General features: G+C 39.2%; 1 protein-coding gene across 2 annotated transcripts; it reads left to right on the top strand.

Annotated features, from left to right (window-relative positions):
- The first annotated feature begins 364 nt into the window (after positions 1–364).
- Positions 365–16,896, top strand: tbc1d23 (TBC1 domain family, member 23). Of its 2 annotated transcripts, XM_084722617.1 has the most exons (19): positions 365–476; positions 2,045–2,156; positions 3,478–3,583; positions 5,976–6,180; positions 6,269–6,392; positions 7,700–7,824; positions 7,919–7,965; positions 8,052–8,155; positions 8,300–8,422; positions 8,546–8,638; positions 9,860–10,030; positions 10,170–10,212; positions 10,337–10,443; positions 10,580–10,722; positions 11,093–11,137; positions 11,887–11,975; positions 12,896–13,031; positions 13,261–13,455; positions 14,597–16,896. In XM_084722617.1, exons 1-19 carry the CDS (start codon positions 439–441, stop codon positions 14,679–14,681), a joined length of 2,091 nt encoding a protein of 696 aa, XP_084578743.1. In that variant the 5' UTR covers positions 365–438; the 3' UTR covers positions 14,682–16,896. The 2 variants fall into 2 exon arrangements, with proteins under 2 accessions (XP_084578743.1, XP_084578744.1); XM_084722618.1 differs by lacking the exon at positions 11,093–11,137.
- The last annotated feature ends 1,228 nt before the right edge of the window (positions 16,897–18,124 follow it).

Genomic DNA, 18,124 nt, shown 5'->3' on the forward strand with positions numbered 1-18,124 from the left:
CCCCAACCCTGGGCACAGTTGCAACAGAACTCTTGCAACCATTCCCGCTCTATGACAGAACATAATGTGCAAGCCAGACACACTGACCTCAACACGTCACTTACAAAATGATGATTCAAACTAATTTTCTACTATTTTTATCAATTCATGAAAAAAAGTCAGTGCAGTATGACAAAAATGCAGCTCATGAAATAATTGAATAAATCTGAATACTACTCTCAGACCACAAAAACAAGTTTTGAATATGTTGTCTGTCTTCCTTGTGTGGATAAGGTCAAACTGAGCATGTGCATTATGTTACACACTTTCATCTTTGTTAAATTTCTGAATAAGGACAGGTACTTGCACTCATCACTCTCAGTTGCTTATTAATCACTGACAGCGTTGCGACACTTCAGCCGCGTTGACGGCACTTGACGTGTCTCCGTCAACACAACAATGGCGGATGCCGTGGAGGAAGCTCTTCAGGGCAGCTGGTGAGACAATTTGTTCTCACACTAACATTACAGGAGACTTTTTTTCGATTGTCAGACAATTGTGTCGGCGTCAACTGACAGAATTTGATGTTTAGTGACTGAAGAAGAGTTTGTGTAGTGAATTTGTTCTGCTGACGGTGGATGCTGGTCTGAACCCAGCTTGATACCGTTACTGCTCGGCAGCTAGCCAGCTAATGTTAATTACTCAAGTTGGCTCTGATAAATTAGCAGCCCGGCCCTTAAAATGAACGGAAATTACTAAAAAGCGTTTGAGAAATATCTGTCAAAGTGTTTATATTGTCGTCACTTTCTTTCTCGCATTGACAAGTTTGTAGGCAAAGCTTGTTAGCCAGCATGCTAACAATAACTAGCTAGCTAGCCGGTGTTTGTCGGGAACTGCTTCTCTTTAATCAGAGCCCAGCCTTAGTTTTAGACCTAGTTCTGCTTTGTTACTCTTGTGTAGGTTAATATGCTAAAAGTCTGAATATAATCATAATCTTTATTATCACATTACAGTATTAAAGTAATCCTGAAGTTGAGAGTAAAGTATTGGACTTGCCAGCATCCGTAAAAAAAACTACTTAGTTGAAGTTCTGGGCGTCATGGAGATAATATAATCATAAAGAAGATGACCATATCTCTATGTGTCATGATGTCTGCCTGCAGTGGAAAATCACCTGTTAAATGATCGAACATTGAACACATGTTACTGCATTATAATGAAAAGACAAACTGAAATGATCTTCTCCCAATTTTATAAAGTGAGAAGTGTTTTTGTTGTGGCGATTTGTGTAATGACGTCAGTAACATCACATGATTATTTTGTAAGCAAGTTATTTGTGTCAATAAGGACTTTTTAAAATTACAAGTTGCCAGAGACCAAAGGTAATAATGTGTTTGTTTTGTCGGACCAAGCACTGTAACCACTCCATTAGGGCTGCAACTCATTAAAATGTCAGAAAATGGTGTTTTCCCAAAGCCTAAGATGATGTCCTCAAACATCTTGTTTTGTCCACAACCCAAAGATATTGAGTTTATTGTCATAGACGACTAAAGAAGACAGAAAATATTCACATTCGAGAAGGTAAAGTCTGAGATTTTGGACATTTTATACATGGCACAAAACGATTAATTGATCATCAAAATAATTGGCAATTAATTGAATATTTGACAATAAATTGATTAATCCAGTAATTGTTATAGCTCTATATTCAAAGTTTTATCTCTTTACTTGAGAAGTGGCTCATTATTAAAATCGCTTTTAGTCACTTATTTGTTGATTAATTACCCAATTACTTCACTAATTATTCTGTGCAGAAAAGTGTTTGATCTTGATTCTATACATGACTACAGATTACTATGGTTATTACAGCAAAGGCTGATAAATACTTCACATATATACACTGGCCTCCATTTTCTGTGATGGCTTTAGAAGATTATGGGACCTATCAATACATGTCACACATAAGAAATTGTATCGTTGTTATACGATAGAGATAAACTTAATTTATATTTAGCTTGATATGTTAACTGTTTTTCTTAACTGTGTGTTGTCTGTGCTTCATCAGGGACCAGGATCTAGCTGAGGCTCTGGACTCTGGTGGCTCTGACATGGAGATGGAGCGGGGCATCATCCAGGTCCAGGAAAATTCAGCTCAACACAGGGCCAAGATGTGGAAGGTGGGAAGAAGTAGGACGGGAGTCAGCCCACACATGCTGAAAATGACTGCCTGTTACAAAAAGCATTTTCACTAACTGTGACAGCAGTTTAAATCATATAATTATAAAAAGGCAGTATTTACAATGGTCAGAATATTGTATATGTATAGAAATTGAACCTAATAATATTTCTATTATTAGAGTGTGCATGCTGTAAAGGTTACAGGTGTCATCAGTCACAAGTCAACAGACTGGAAAGACCAGCATCTCAGGCTCAAATGATGTAAAGGCTATCTCTTCTTTGACACACCCACAGTAAAGGCCTCAATTACCTTTGAAACCACACCTACAGCATATTTCTATATGAATTATGTGGACAAAGTCTGTTAGGTTCTATTTTGGACAATAAGTTAACACCTGTACATCTCCACCTGTTACTAGTACTTTAGTTCTCTGTCATAAAAATGTCACCTGAAGAGTGCTGCCCTTCTTATGTTACAGATTTCTCTGAAAAGTAACATTATCTGCTGCACCTTTCTGTTAAACTACCCTGAATAAAATGTTTATTATCCATCAAAAATGTTTAACCATTGCTGTAGATCAGTTTTACCTCTTTAGACTATATAAAGTTTTATAAATTGACCCCTCATTCTTGATAAAGTTGTTAAATTATATGAAATGGATAGATACCATTGCAACAAATTTGAGAGGAAAATACTGGGTAACAGGTCAACTGGAACTTAAGCTTTCTCAGTTATACCTGTCTAAATAATCTGGGAAATTGAAGATCAAGTAATTGGCATTATCTTTTTTACTTGGAAATGAATGTCCAATGCAAGTGATAACCAATATAATTGGTATGACATGACTGGAATTCTAGAGTTTTTTTTCTCTCAGAGTAGTTCACAAGTTAACAGAGTTGTCACCAGAGTTTTACATTTGAAACAATATTTAATACCATGGCAAAAAGTAAAAAATGTCCCTTATACAGTGCTGGTACAGAAGAAGTCACTGAACATAGTCTAATTTTTTAATGCTGCAAGGTAATTTTCAGGCAGGAAAAAAAAAGACTGAACTGAAATGAGACCTTGAATGAGCACTTCTGTCGTTTTTTAAAAGCTTCGGTACTTTCGATACTTTTAATCAGTGGGTAGATACTTTTTACAGCATTACAAGTTTACACATCAAGTTCAAACAGTTACACTTCAGCAGATTAGTTGTTTATCAGCAGTTGAGTCACAGGTTGCAGAACAGTCTCAGTGTTTGACATGTGGTTATTAACCGTCCCTTTATCACTCAGTATTTGCTTACCTCACTGTGATTCCTTGTCTTGTGTTGGCAGATCGCACTAAATGTCTCTGGAAAAGGAGACAGTCTGTCTCCATGGGACGGCGTCCTCGATTTACCAGAACAGACCCTCATTCACAACCGCAGTCAACAGCTGATTGGTGAGTAAATTCCTCAACACAATCCTGGAATTTGGAATCACTGCAATAACAGAATCGAGTCAGCACCACAACACAAACAGAATGAATTTAGCCATAAGCTGTTTGCACAGGTCCAAGGTGTGGAACACCTTCAAAATGAAAAGTACCCATCATAATGTAAGCAAACCACCAATCCATAGGGGAAATCATTCATTTTACCTCACAGCACAAGCGTTGCTGGTCTACTGCCCCTTCAGTCGATAGTTTGTTTGCATTATTGTGTGGCGCCGCCGTTTTAAGAGATTAGTTCAGATTCACCAAAGTCACACAATAACAAACTAACTGATCGAGACAGCAGTAGACCAGCAGTACCTGTGCTGTCGGGTAAAACATCTCAACCCCAGGAAGACTAGCGACCACTTTTTGGAAGCTAATCAAGATCCAAATTAAGAATAAAGAATAAAAAAACAGCAACAAAAAGTAGCCTTTTCCTGGTGCCTTTCATCGATGCATATAAGTTAGGTATCAAAACATCCCTGGAATAGACTTTCCTGCACTGTCTGGTGAATGTGTGTCTTAAATAGAGTCAATTAGATAGGACACACACACACACACACACACACACACACACACCTGGAAGCAGAAGTGGAGATGAAAGATGGGTCATGTTAATTTTGGGTCTCATTCACAGTGTGGCAGTGAGTAAAAAAGAGCTTTAGGATTTCAGAGGAACAAATGACTTTTATTAGTCTGCTCTTCTGACAAGTTGACAACAAGGTCTGCTACAGCTGAAAATAGAAAACCTCTTATGTGAATGATGCCCAGGAAAACAAGACACAGAAAAAGTGGTCCTTTCATGAATCATTTAATAATTCGGGTTTATTAAACTACTTATCTTTATTTGTCAGTGCACAGTGTTCTACATGTCTGCTTTTCACTGTTGAATGCCACATATACAGTTGAGGTCAAATGTTTACATACACTTGTAAAGAGCATGTATGTCACTGCAGTTTTGAGTTTCCAATGATCCCTATAACTCTAGCAACTTGAATTATCAGTTTGGTGGTGTAGATGTAGTTGTGATCTTTCTTTCTTTAGTGTCATGGCCTCTAAACTTCTAGTGAGTGATTACAATTGTCTACAGATGATGATTTCTCTGAGCAAACTTAAATAGGGCCCATTTGATACACTCATTAGACTCAACCACAAACACCACAATGGGAAAGCCTAAGGAGCTCAGCACAGATCTGAAAAAGCCATTTCACTGACTTGAACCAGTCAGGAAAGTCAAGCCATGAAGCCATTTCAAATCAGCTACAGATCCCAAAATCTATTTGAAAACAATTGTTTGTGAGTTTAGAGTGGATGGTACAGTTGTGTCGCAGTCAGGAAAAAAACGCATCACCTGCTGCTAAGAGACAATTGGTCAGTTAATGAATTAGATGAATGCTGGAACACAGGTGTCAGTGTCCATAGTCAAGTGTGTTTTACATCGCCATGGACTGAGAGGCCGCCGTGACAGAAGAAAGCCCTTGCTTCAGAAGCGGTACCTTTAGGCTCAACTGAAGTTTGCTGCTGATCACATGGATGAAGAGAAGACCTTCTGGAGGAAACTTCTGTGGTCGCATGAAACATTGAGCTATTTGGCCACAATGACAAGAAATATGTCTGGAGGATAGAAGGTGAGGCCTTTAACCCCAAGAACACCAAAACCTACCGTCAAGCATGGTGGTTGGAGTAATATGCTCTGGGGCTGTTTTGCTGAACTGGTGCTTTACAGAAAGTAAATGGAATAATGAAGAAGGATGATTACCTCCAAATTCTTCAGGAAAACCTAAAATCATTAGCCAGAAGGTTGGGTCTGGATCCAACAAGACATTATTCCCAAATACACCTCAAACACAAATCAAAAGTGGCAAAGAAATGGCTAAATCAGGCAAAAGAATTGAGGTTTTACACTGGCCTTCCCAAAGTCCCTGTGGTCTGTGCTGTCAGAAAGTCAACAAATTTAGTTGAATTGCACCAATTCTGTTAAGGGGACTGGTCAAAGATACCAGTAGAGGCTTGTGGAGGGCTACCAGAAGCACCTAACTGAGGTGAAAATGGCTATGGGGCCTTTAACCAAATATTCACATTACTGTATGTAAATATGCAACTTTTGTCATATTTCCAGAAGACCTGTAATACATTTATGAAAGAACCAAAATGCATGATTGTTTTGAGTGACAAAGACACGTGTTTCAATCATTCCATCATAGAAAATATTACAGAAATCATGGGAAGCTCAGGACTGCCATGATAAATATGCTGTTTACAAGTGTATGTAAACTTTTGAACTCAACAGTAGATAGCTACATGTATATATGATAGGAAAAAGGCTTTTAACTCTTTGTGCTTTGGTTCCCATGTTCAGACCAGCTGGGAGTATCTGAGGATGAGAGGAGCGATATGGTGTCTGATGTTGAGTCGGTCATCACTTTCTACTGCAAGTCCCGCAACATCTCCTTCACCCCAGAGCTGAGCTGGCCACACCTGCTCAAACCACTACTGGGGCTTCAGCTTCCCCGCAGTGACCTCTACAACTGCTTCTACGCTATCATGAATAAATACATCCCCAGGTCTGAGTGCTGCTCTAATCACCCTTCACTTTCTACTGACATAAAGAGAGGCTTGAATTGTAACGGGTGTCGCATGCGTCCATTTCAGGGACTGTGTGCCAAACGGCCGACCCTTCCACCTGTACAGACTACTGCTGCAGTACCACGAGCCAGAGCTCTGCTCCTTCTTGGACACCAAAAAGATCACACCTGACTCCTACGCCATCAACTGGGTATGTATTGACTGGTTGGCTATTGACTATTGGTTTCCCATACAGTTTAGTCATGGAAAATAAGCAAAAATGTTGGTTGTGGAAAATCTTGTGTTGTCCTGGAAAATTATTTCAATAGTCACCTATTTTCTTTCAGCTAAGAATGAACTACTAGAGCTCCCCAAAACAGATAACATTGTCATTTGGTTCAGGATCATATTAACGTTCAAAGGTTAATGGACACGCGTGTTACTTACAGCGGTTATGTTGTAGAAACACTGTGAACAAACCCCCAAGTTATGTCACATGTAGCACCTGCAGGTTGCATTACAGTACAGTTAAGTGACATTCAAAATAATGTAAATTAAATTATCCTTTAAATGGAAATATTAGTCATTGCTGGCTGGTAACGGTGGTTTTGTTTAGCAGGTTTATAGATTACCATTGCTTTCTTCCCAGTTTGTTTTAAACACTTAACCTGCTAGCTTCTTTTTCCTGCAAAGGTTTAATGTTTGTGATTCTCCTCTGGCTAGGAGCAGTAGTTTCAAATGTGTGTTCATTGTTGAGAGAGTTGAATAACAATGAATGGGAGCGCAGTGTCAAAACAATGAATGGGAGCCCAACTGTTTGTGAGGCAAACACCAGCTAAATACTAGCTAACAGTGCTTTTTGACTCTACTAGCAATGTCTGTTATGACACGATGCTGCATTGTTACAGTAAAATGGACAATAACATGGACTGTTACACTTCTGTAGCGGTGGCTCACAGTAGTCTTGTTAAAGATTATGTTGTGATAAACTAATAGGTGTCGGTGGAAATTAAAACTCAGCTCTATCTTTACTTTTAGGTTTGTCAAGTAAGAAAGAAGGGATTCAGGTTGTAAATTGTTGATAATCGATCAATTTTATGTACGTGGTGCTTATCAAGTATAGAGCAGAATGGGCTTTCCAAAAGAAACTAGATAAAGTACAGTGACAGAATATTATAAAAATATATATAGTAACAATATTAAAACAGAGCTTTAAATCAAGACAAGAAATGAAAAATGTGTCAGAAAAAATGGAGATAGTAGTCTCAAAGTGGTGATGTTAAATCATGTAACGTTTATGTCTCTATAATACTTGTACTCTAGTTACATGAGTGAGCGACAAAAAGTCAGGAAGACAGTGCAAGTCTAAGTTAAAATCAGACTTCTACCGAGATGAGCGTATTTGAGTATGACGTGATCCTTGTCTTTCATACCAGGTCGATCATCACTGAAAATGTCCTGAAAAATCAGATTCAGAATTTTCATACATATGTTTCTGTGCTTATATTTCCTCCATAGCTGGGCAGTCTGTTTTCTAGCCACTGCCTTCCTGATGTTACCCAGGCCTTGTGGGACTACTACCTCCAGCAGGCTGACCCCTTCCTCATCTTCTTCCTCATGCTCATCATCCTCGTCAACGCCAAGTAGGCAGCCACTAGAGGAAGTTAAATTTATACAGAAACATGATCACACTGAGGAGCCTTAGATGTAAACTTGATTTGTTTGATTTCCCCTCAGAGAGACCATCCTTGCACAAGAAGGAGACAGCAAAGAGGACATCATCAGTAAGTCTGACTTGCTGTCATTTTATTTGTGGGTTTGTTCAATATCGTGTTCAATGCCGAAATTAACAAAGCTTTCTCTGTCACAGAAATGCTGGAAGCGTCTCCTTCTCTCTTGGAAGCCGAAGACATTGAGGATTTGTTTTCTCTGGCCCAGTATTACCAGAGCAAGACCCCTCTGTCGCTCAGAAAGGTAAGGTGCTATGAGTGGACAAACAGTGTGTGAGATACATATGGAGCAGTGCTGAGCAGAACCAAGACTGTGATGAGAACTCTAACAAAGAGATGAAGGCAGCTGCACAACAGAACTCATTGTTTTGTGTGCCTGTTTTTCTAGATGAACCAGAATCTGTTTGGTAGCAGCCTGGTGGCTCTGAAAGAGGAGGACACTGACCTGAGTCAGGCGCTGTGTCTCCCTGTGTCTGTCCCTGAGATCCTGCAGGCAAACCAGCTGCAGCAGGTCAGTAACACTCGGCTTACTCTCAACTAGGGGAGCTATTTTTAACTTTATACGAGTTAGCCATGTGAGCAGAAAGACAGAGAAGAGACTGTGTAACATGATAGTAATTGATTTTACTTTCAGGATGGCGTCCGTTTCTTTGTGGTGGATTGTCGGCCTGCAGAGCAGTACAACTCTGGGCACCTGTCCACGGCCTTCCACCTGGACTCTGACCTGGTGAGAGCAGAATGACAATATTGATTCTGTGTCAAGTCAGGGATAATGGCCAACAAGATGTCTACTCGCAGGAATTAATGGTCGATGTAGAGGGCATTAATTCCTGATTATGGACACCTTAGAGGTTATTATCCCGTCTATACCATGGGCACTTGCCAAAAAAAATCTATTAAATTCAGCTTTATCATTAACACAATGGGTTGTTACATATTTAAACAGAAAGGAGCACTACTGTTTCACTAAGACAGTGTGAAGGGGAGGCATTTGTACATATATGCATAATAAAACACAGAGAAAGACGAGAATAGCATCATACATACAAAGATGCAACATATTATACATGCAAATAACAAATGGCATTGTAAATATAGCAGTATTACAAAGAGCTGCATTAATCTGTGCAAAATGCATTGTAGAAGTGACAGTAGTATAAAGTCATAAATCTGTTTCCTTGGAAACACCTGAGGGTTTGACTAATACCTGGAACAATCATTACCATCCCATAAGGGGTAAATAGGACAGACCTTATCTCTAGTCTGCGCAGCTCATAGAGGCCTTTGGCTCAGCTGTGATGTGCTAACATTATTCTAGCAAGATTCAAAGTCAAGAACATTGTATACAGTTGACAAACAGAAAATATAATTTAACACACACACACACACACAGTCTTCTTCTTCTGTGCGTCTTTGAGCAGGCCTATATGGAATGACCTCATGCACAATTTACATACATATTTAGTCCTCTTAGATGGCAAAAAAACTCCCAAGTGCTCTTACTGCCCCGTTATGTTTTTATTTCCCCAAACAAACCCATGTTGCGTACTTCAAATATGCGCCCGAGAGACTGTGACTGCCTCTCTGATGCTGGTTGAATTTTACTGCTTGTAATCAAACAGTGTTAATTACAATTAAAATTTTAAACATTAATACTAACCATCAGAATTTCTCTGTGGTTTATCATTAAACCTGTAATCATGTCATCCCCAATATAAACTGACAGTATATTTAACAGCTAGATTTACCAGCTACCCAGCAGGTTGATTTGGAGCAGTGAACAGACAGTTTCACTGGAACTACATAGTAGGTGTCTATTCTGACTGACTGCAGGGTCTCTATTAATTCCTGATAATAGAGTGTTCACCCAGACCATGGTATAAAGACATATGGATAACATGAATATTTCTATGGTTATAATAAGTGGTTTTATCCTTTCTTCTCACAGATGCTCCAGAACCCCTCTGAGTTTGCTCTGTCAGTGAAGTCCCTCTTGGAGGCTCAGAAACAGTCTTTGGAGTCCGGCTCCATTGCCAGCGGAGAACACCTGTGCTTCATGGGCAGTGGGAGGGAGGAGGAGGACATGTACATGAACATGGTGTTGGCACATTTCCTGCAGGTGAGGAACGAGAATGAACGTCATTGCTCTAGTGTCATTTTCTTCCTGTTATGGAACACACATTGCTACATCATCTGTATTTCACGATTTATGTGCTCCTCTCTGACAGCCTTTGCTAATTAAAGATTTTTTGTTACAGAAAAACAAAGAATACGTCAGCATTGCTAAAGGAGGTTTCATGGGTAAGTGAATATGAGAATACTGAGACACCCGGGGCCAGATGCATAAAAATTTAATCACTGGTCACGGTTGTGGTTTGGATGTTTGGGTATGGAAGTGAAAACTCACTCATTTGTGTGATTCCAGCTCTCCAAAAGCATCTGGTAGACATGAATGTGGAGGGTCTGGACTCTTCGTACGTCCACTGGATTGTCAGCACATCAGGATCTCACAGCAGCCTCAGCTCTGCTGATGTAAGTGCCCACAAGCATTTGTGAACACACACATAAGTAGTTTGACTTCAGGAAAATCACTGAGGCAACATGTCACCAGTTTGTCTTCAGCTCCATGTTGAACAAAGCAGATTTATTTAACTTTTTTCTGATACAGGGAGAGTCACTAAGTAGCCCTGGAGACAGCAAAGGCGTCAAGTCTTTGGTCAACAAAATGACGTTTGCTCTGAAGTCCAAGTCAGTCAATGTGAAGGAGAAGATGATCAGCTTCATCGAGAACACCTCCACCCCTGTCGAAAGGTGAGGTCCTAATTCCTGAAATCCACATTACAACACGCTCTGATGCTTTTGCTTCTTGATATTTATGGGTGAAAGTCTCATGTTTTGCTACGATTTCAAATGTATGATTCCTCTCACAAACACAAAACAGTAAAATCAAAACAAGTGTTACATTTCTTTTTCATTTGGGTTTAATATATCTTTACTGAACATGTTACAAAGTGTGAACTATGTAGCCCATAAAAATGTTGAAATATCACACTACTCTGACGTGAACGGGGAGTGGACTGTCAAATCAGAGAACTGTGGTCATTTTATGACTGTAACTAACTTTTAGTTTTTCAGTTTTGTATATTAAGTTCACCAAACCTTGTGCCTTATCCCACGCTAGAATATCTTTCAATCTGCCCTGGCCAGAGAAGGTGACTCCAGATCGGTAAGAGCTCTCTGACATCGAGCTGTCTGTCACCAGCATGCCCACTGGCTGTAGACCCGCACCAGTCCCTCCGGGTTGTAGGAGAGATACCCTGTGTCACATTAACGCATGCTTAGTATCAGCATCTCTGCCCACACCGCTCACTCATGTAACAACAGCGCCACACGTTCCCCATTCAGAACCGGCAGGCTGTGTGCGAGATGTTTAGGGTCTGTCTTCATGCTTCCACTAACAACATTCAGCGCTGCTGTTAAGTTCACACCACTGATGCTGCTCTGGCCTTTGAGGAAGTCATCTTTACATCCACGACTCACTGAGGCTGTCGTCTCTTTATAGTCTCTTTATAAGTGAGGGGAGAACCTCAGCTTTACTGCTGTCTGCTTGGAGATGCTCCTAACAGTCTGTCTTTCCATTTCATTGTTGTTCCTTTAGATGATAGCCAGGGCTATGCAGAAACATGAATCCACCATAAAAGATAAAAAAACAACTTTATGATTTGCTGCAAAAAGCCCTGAATATCATACGCAAACTAATCTGTTGCTCTTCTGGAGTTTAAATTTCTCATTTAACCTCTTTTTATATCTAACAGCATAACCTGGCAGTAGTGAGTCTGGAGCTCGTCATGTCATTTCAGTTTGTGTGCAGACTTGCTGTTAATGTGTATTTAATGTGACTTTTCATCACAGGCATTAATGTGTCATCACATCCTTCACTGATGCTCATGTTGTCCTGTTGTTTTCCATCTGTAGGCACGTGAGCAGCAGCGACCGTGTTGGCAAACCTTACCGTGGTGTGAAGCCCGTTTTTAGCATTGGTGATGAGGAGGAGTATGATACAGGTAAACTCCCACTGAATGTAGCTGTAGTGGATCTTTAAAGGGACAGTTCAGATGATTTGAAGCGGGGTTGTATGAGGTACTGATCCATAGTCGATGTTTTACCTACAGTAGATGACAATTTACATGCACTGAGTTTAGAGAAGCAGTACCAGCACAGAAGCAATGTACTGCAGTGTCAGAGTGAAAAGTAAAAGGTATTTTAGCCACTTAAAAAAGGTCTACCTAAAAAAAATAGTATCAACTTTAATGTAATCTATATTTAGAAGATTTTCAAAACTTTACTTTGCCGTTAGACAGCCTTTTCCAACTTGAAACCATTATTGAACAAAGGAGTTACTGGTCTACCACTGCCTCAAGCTGTTAGTTAGTTTGTGTTATTGTGTGAATTTGGTTTTTCAAAAGGATTGTTTGTATTCACAGAAGATACACAATAAGACAAACAAACTAACACATCGAGGCAGTGGTAGACCAGCAACTCCTGTGTTCTGCCAGATTAAATTACTGATTTCACCTGTGAAATCTTGATGGGTTAGAGAGAGTAATATTTGATCGTTGTAAAAGACTGATGGTGAAGTAAAATGGTGAAAATATTCTAGACATTATGTTATGTTTTTTAGGTGGTTAAATACCTTTTATTGCTGACTGTCTACAGCAGTACATTGCTTAGTGTCTGTGCTGGTGCCCCTCCCTGCTTCTCCAAACTGGAGGTCTGTCGACCAGAATCTATTGTAGGTAATACACTGACTATCGGTTAATACCTCATACAACCCCACTTCAAATGCATGTAAACTATTTCTTTAAGGCAATTAATAAAAATAGACTACAGGAAAAACTGGTCTAACACTAAAAAACATTTAAATAATGTGGGACCTTTTATTCTGAAAAACAAAATAGTAACCTGTGTCTAATGGCTCCTCCAGATGAGATCGACAGCTCATCCATGTCTGACGATGACAGGAAGGAGATTGTCAACATTCAGACTTGGATAAACAAACCAGATGTAAAGCATCACATTCCATGTAACGAGGTGAAAGAAACCGGTCACATGTTCCCCAGGTGAGTTGCTGTCTTAATTAATGTGTGTACAAAAAAAAAAAAAAAAAAAAATTCCACAGCTGGCACCGTGACACATATCCTCTCCAGCTGTCATGGGTGTGGAAGGGTGGATTGGGCAAGAGATGATTAATCTCCACTTCCCTAAACATGAGTCAACTAGAGGCATCGCAGAACTTCAGGAACCCATGAATCGTAACACTGACTCTGTGAATCTGTTGTTTTTTTCCAGCCACTTGTTGATTACAGCAACTCACATGTACTGTCTGCGGGAGATCGCCTCAAGGAAAGGTTTCGCCTACATCCAGTCCAGACAAGCTCTGAACTCAGTGGTGAAGATCACATCCAAAAAGAAGCACCCAGAACTGATCACATTCAAGTTCGGCAGTAACAACTCAGCTGGAGTGGAGATATCAGCCGTGGAGAGGTGCTTGATTACAAATGCATTTTAAATTTAAAATCTTGATCAGAAAAGGCTCTAATTGAGTGTCTTGTTAAGGCGTTCAGGGCTGTTTATTGAGTTAACTCATAATTTTGTGTTATTTCTGAGGATATCAGTGATTTGTGGTTACATTTAAGTCATTCAAGCCATCATTTGTCATGTATTAACTTTTTCTATAACAACAGACATTCTAGTGATACAAAATCTGCCAATATTACTGTATGTTGTTTGTGTACTGGCTGTTTTCTGTTGCAAATTGCAGCTGTAATTTGACATAGACCAATGTATCTAACATTGGTCTGTCAAATTACAGCTGCAATTTGCAACAGAAAGAGAAGATCATTTCCACCCTCATGTTCATGTGTTAAATACAAAGCTAGAGCCAGCAGGCAATTAGCTTAGCTTAGCATAAAGACTGGTATGAGGGGGATCATGGCTAGCCTGTTTCTCTCCAAAGTTGAAGACTGCCTCACAGTATATCCCAGATCACTAACCAGCATAATTTATTGTTATTTGTTAAACTGGACACAAACAGAAACTGGTTAAATAGATTATACTGCTAGTTTAGCTTGTTAGTTTAGCTAGCTACTTATCTAGTGTTTTGCTAACATTACCTATCAGATGCTTCAAGATAGCTGACAATTAATGATATAATTGATGTAGATTATCTGGTTCCAAAAGGGGCAGGACTCATGAAGAGCATGAGCACAAATGCACGCACACTCTCTGCCAGCCTCAAAACTACAGCTGCTGAAGGGTGGGGGATCTTTGTGGACTGTCCAACAGAGCGATATATAGAGCTGTGGTTGCAGCTAAAAGCAGGACAGAGACTATTTCTAGTTTAAAAGGGGGCTACCTGCTACAGGTATAACTTGGGCAACAGTCAGATGTAGTTTTAATGCTAAGATAAAGTAGTTGTCTGCTGGCTGTAGCTCCATGTTTATGGTACAGACATGAAAGTGGTATTTCTGCAAGAAAGTGAATAAGCATACTTCCCAAAATGTCAAGATATTCCTTCAACTTACTGACACTATTAAAAATGAATTTAGTGCTTATTGGGACCTACATTAATTAGGATAATGTTTATGACACAGAATATTTTCTGTTTTTCCTTCTCCTCTCTCAGATATTTGATACCCAACGCAGGCGACGCCACCAAGGTCATTAAGCAGCAGATCATGAAAGTCCTCGATGCTCTGGAGAGCTCGTAAAGGGAGACGACGACTGGGTCGTGACCTGCGGCCAGCCGTGACACAAACTGTAAGAAGAGTCTCTGTCTGCCAAGAGTGAAACCTTCTCCCGCTCTCCCTCGGCTGTCCTCCCTCCTGGACAGATCCAGTGCAGTGTTGACTGTGACGCCCTGTGTTCGTCTGTGTTTGGGACATTGGGGGCACACTGCTGACTGCAGGCCTGTGGGACAGGCTGTGTGTGTGTGATGAAATACTTAGGTGCTCCGCAGTCATCCAACCATTCTCTTAGACTAATTTAAACAATATTGGTTATGCTGTATGTTTTTTCTTAATTATTGATAAAACATCTCTTTACAGTGCAATTCTACTTTGGCAACTTCCCTCTGGCCTTAACGTAGCGTTCTGACCAACATGACTGACCCTTTCCTTTGAATCGATTCTGACACATTTGTTTTGTAGTGAACAGTACCACAGCTCAGTCATGTCTCTTATTTTACTTTTCAGATGTGTTGTGAATAGATTTAACGATCACTGTTCTGGTCAGGAAATGAGCATGAGTCAGCCAACTCAAACATTAAGACGCACATCCCAAAAAGCAGTGCTGACATACCAGGCAGGTTTCCTACCGCAACAACTGTTTTTGATAACTTTTATTTTCCAGCAGGCAGCCTTAAATAGAAATTATTTGAGGACATTTATAAATATGTGATGTATATATTGTGTAAACTGCTCGATATCAGCACAGACCTTTGCAATGTCATTTTGAAAGCATATCCTGATAGTTAGAATATGCAGTGAAACTACAACTGGTTTCTAAACCAGCTCCCCTTTTCTTTCTAGAGTTTTACAGAGTTTCTGGGAGATAATTTATTCTCTGCTTTTACATATAGTAGTGAATTAACCTCATCTCATAGCAGTGTGATGTAGCTCTCAGAAAAGCACCGTTCACAGCCCCTCTGGACTACATTAGTATTACGACAGGACGTATGGGGATTGTAGTTATTAAAGGGGTTGTTTGGATTATTTAATGTGGAGGTGTATGAGGCTCTTATTGATAGTTAGTATTTTACCAACAGCAGATGGTGGCCATCACACTCCCAGTTTGGAAAAGCAGAGAGGAGTACCAGCTTGGAAGCTAAGCACCGAACTGCTGCGGACAGGATCCGATCAAAATATATTTAACCAGCGTTCATTGCTTGGCTCTCATACTGCTTCTCCAAACCCAGGGCATGCCACCTGTCATCTACTCTGGGTAAGACATGGACTGTTCATAAGTACCTCACACAGCCCCACATTAAATAATCCGAACTATCCCTTTAAGAGCCTGAGCACCTCAGTATTTTTCCATCCTGTTCAGATTCAGTATGTGAATTATTTTCCCGTTTATCCTGATAAAAATGTCCAGGTTATGTTAGCATCTGGAAGGCTATTACTGTAACTGAAGCAACACCATGCTAACTTCTACATATTTAGAAAGAAATGATCGCTGTAACAAGGACTGTGTTTGCACTTAAGAGCACAGCTTTGAAAGGAATGAAAAGATAACTTGTAAAAAGGAAAAGTCATTATATATCTATGTTTTCTGTCTTGTCCATTGTATTAGTGGAAACTAAGCAGTTTCAGTTTGCTTGCCACTGTTGCCTTCGGCCTCATGCCTGTGATGTGTGATATTGGCACCAGCAGTGGCAACATATCACAGTATATTGCTGCTTCTCCTCCTAATCTTAAACTCTGTTTCGGACTTTACCATGCTTTGTTCTTGCTTACTTATTCATTTGCATTGAAGTCTAGTTGTGTAGGCAGCCTGGGTTTAAAGTGTCAAAGCCTCTAAAGTGATGCAGCACCTTCCCGACAGCTCAACTTCTGTCAAAAGAGGGTTTATTATTTATAACTTTGAAAATGAGAGGAGAGGTCATCCTAAAACATGGCACATTTAAAATATGGGCAACAAAAACCAAAACTTGAATTAAAGACTGATTAATCTGGTCTTTCTTCACTCCAGTCTTTCATAGCATTCCCATGTAATCCATGCATTGTGTTGTAATTTTGTGATATTCTTCAGTGTTGACTGGAACATCCTTGATCTGGAGTCTTTACATTACTCTGCAACATCACTGGCAAAGGATGTCACCACTAGTCGAAATGCAACATGTCTCAAGTGTAATTTGCACCTTACTGTACTGCTATTATTTTCTAAGCGTTTCTGTTTTTAATAAATGGAGATTATTTGACTGCACCTGTGGAAGTAGAGTCATTTATACATTATTTCACATAGGTGTAAATTAAAGCTGGGGTATGAAGTTTATTTTGGGAGTAATTGGGATAAAGTTCTGTAATAACCTCTTGAGTGTAATTCAAGTGTTCTGAGAGAAAACTCGACTTCTGCTCCTCCTCTTGGTTCTCTTTTCAAGCTTTAGAAGATCTAGGTTGTGATGGGAGACAATGGCCAATCACAGCCTGTTAAGATAGTTTATTGTTGAGTCCCGTCCAAAAAACTAAGTATTTGAGGACCTGGGAATGAAACTCAACAATCAAGTGTCTTTCTCCAGAAATATCAGAATACCTTAAAAATAGTGGTTATATTTATTGTAACACTCACCCATCATTAACAAACAGAATATTGATAGTTAAACTTATTATTTCACTGCTAACAATGAAATTATAATAAATAATATATACTAAGTATTAGTAATGCTATAATTATGCTATTTTATCCTTAGTTTGTGTAAAATAAAATTAGATTTTCTATCATAATAGGAGATGATAATTAAATCCTGATTATATTACAAAACAATTTAATTGTTGCTCACATAACAAAAACTTCAAACAAATAGAGAAACACATTAAATTGAGAAATTTATGATTTTGAAATGTGAAATGGTGACTGATAGAACATTAATAGAATTTACATTATTTAACTAACTGTACTGTCTGTGCTGTGTATTTTGTTTTACTGTGTTTTTTATGTTGTATGTATTGTTATGTGTTATGTAGTGTGTAATTTTATGCATGTGTCAACATTTGCTGCAGCTAATGGGGATCCTAATAAACTAAACTATACAGTATACATTTATATATAGCATTACTAATAATTAGAAAACATTTATTATAATTTCATTATTAACAGAGAAATATCTATTAACTGAAGTAGAATTAAGTATCAATTTAACTTTTCTGAATGATGGTTATTATAAAGTGTTACCCAACTGGTATCTTCAGTTTGATGCATAAGAATGAAACAAAGGTGAAAATATTCCAGATGTTATTTCAGAAGCAGTTCTGTTTAGTGTAAATACACAGTAACCACTGCCAGTATCAACACTGTTGATTTATTTCACTTCCAGGCTGTTATTTGCTGCTGACTCGACTGACCACTGAGGAGACATTTGTACTGAGACTTGATTGGTAGAAAAACACCCTCCTCCTGTGACGTAACTTCGCCTTTAAATTTCACATGAAGGTGT

Source organism: Lutjanus erythropterus, chromosome 7, assembly GCF_056507025.1.
Source record: "Lutjanus erythropterus isolate fLutEry1 chromosome 7, fLutEry1.hap2, whole genome shotgun sequence".
NCBI classification, from domain to species: domain Eukaryota; kingdom Metazoa; phylum Chordata; class Actinopteri; order Lutjaniformes; family Lutjanidae; genus Lutjanus; species Lutjanus erythropterus.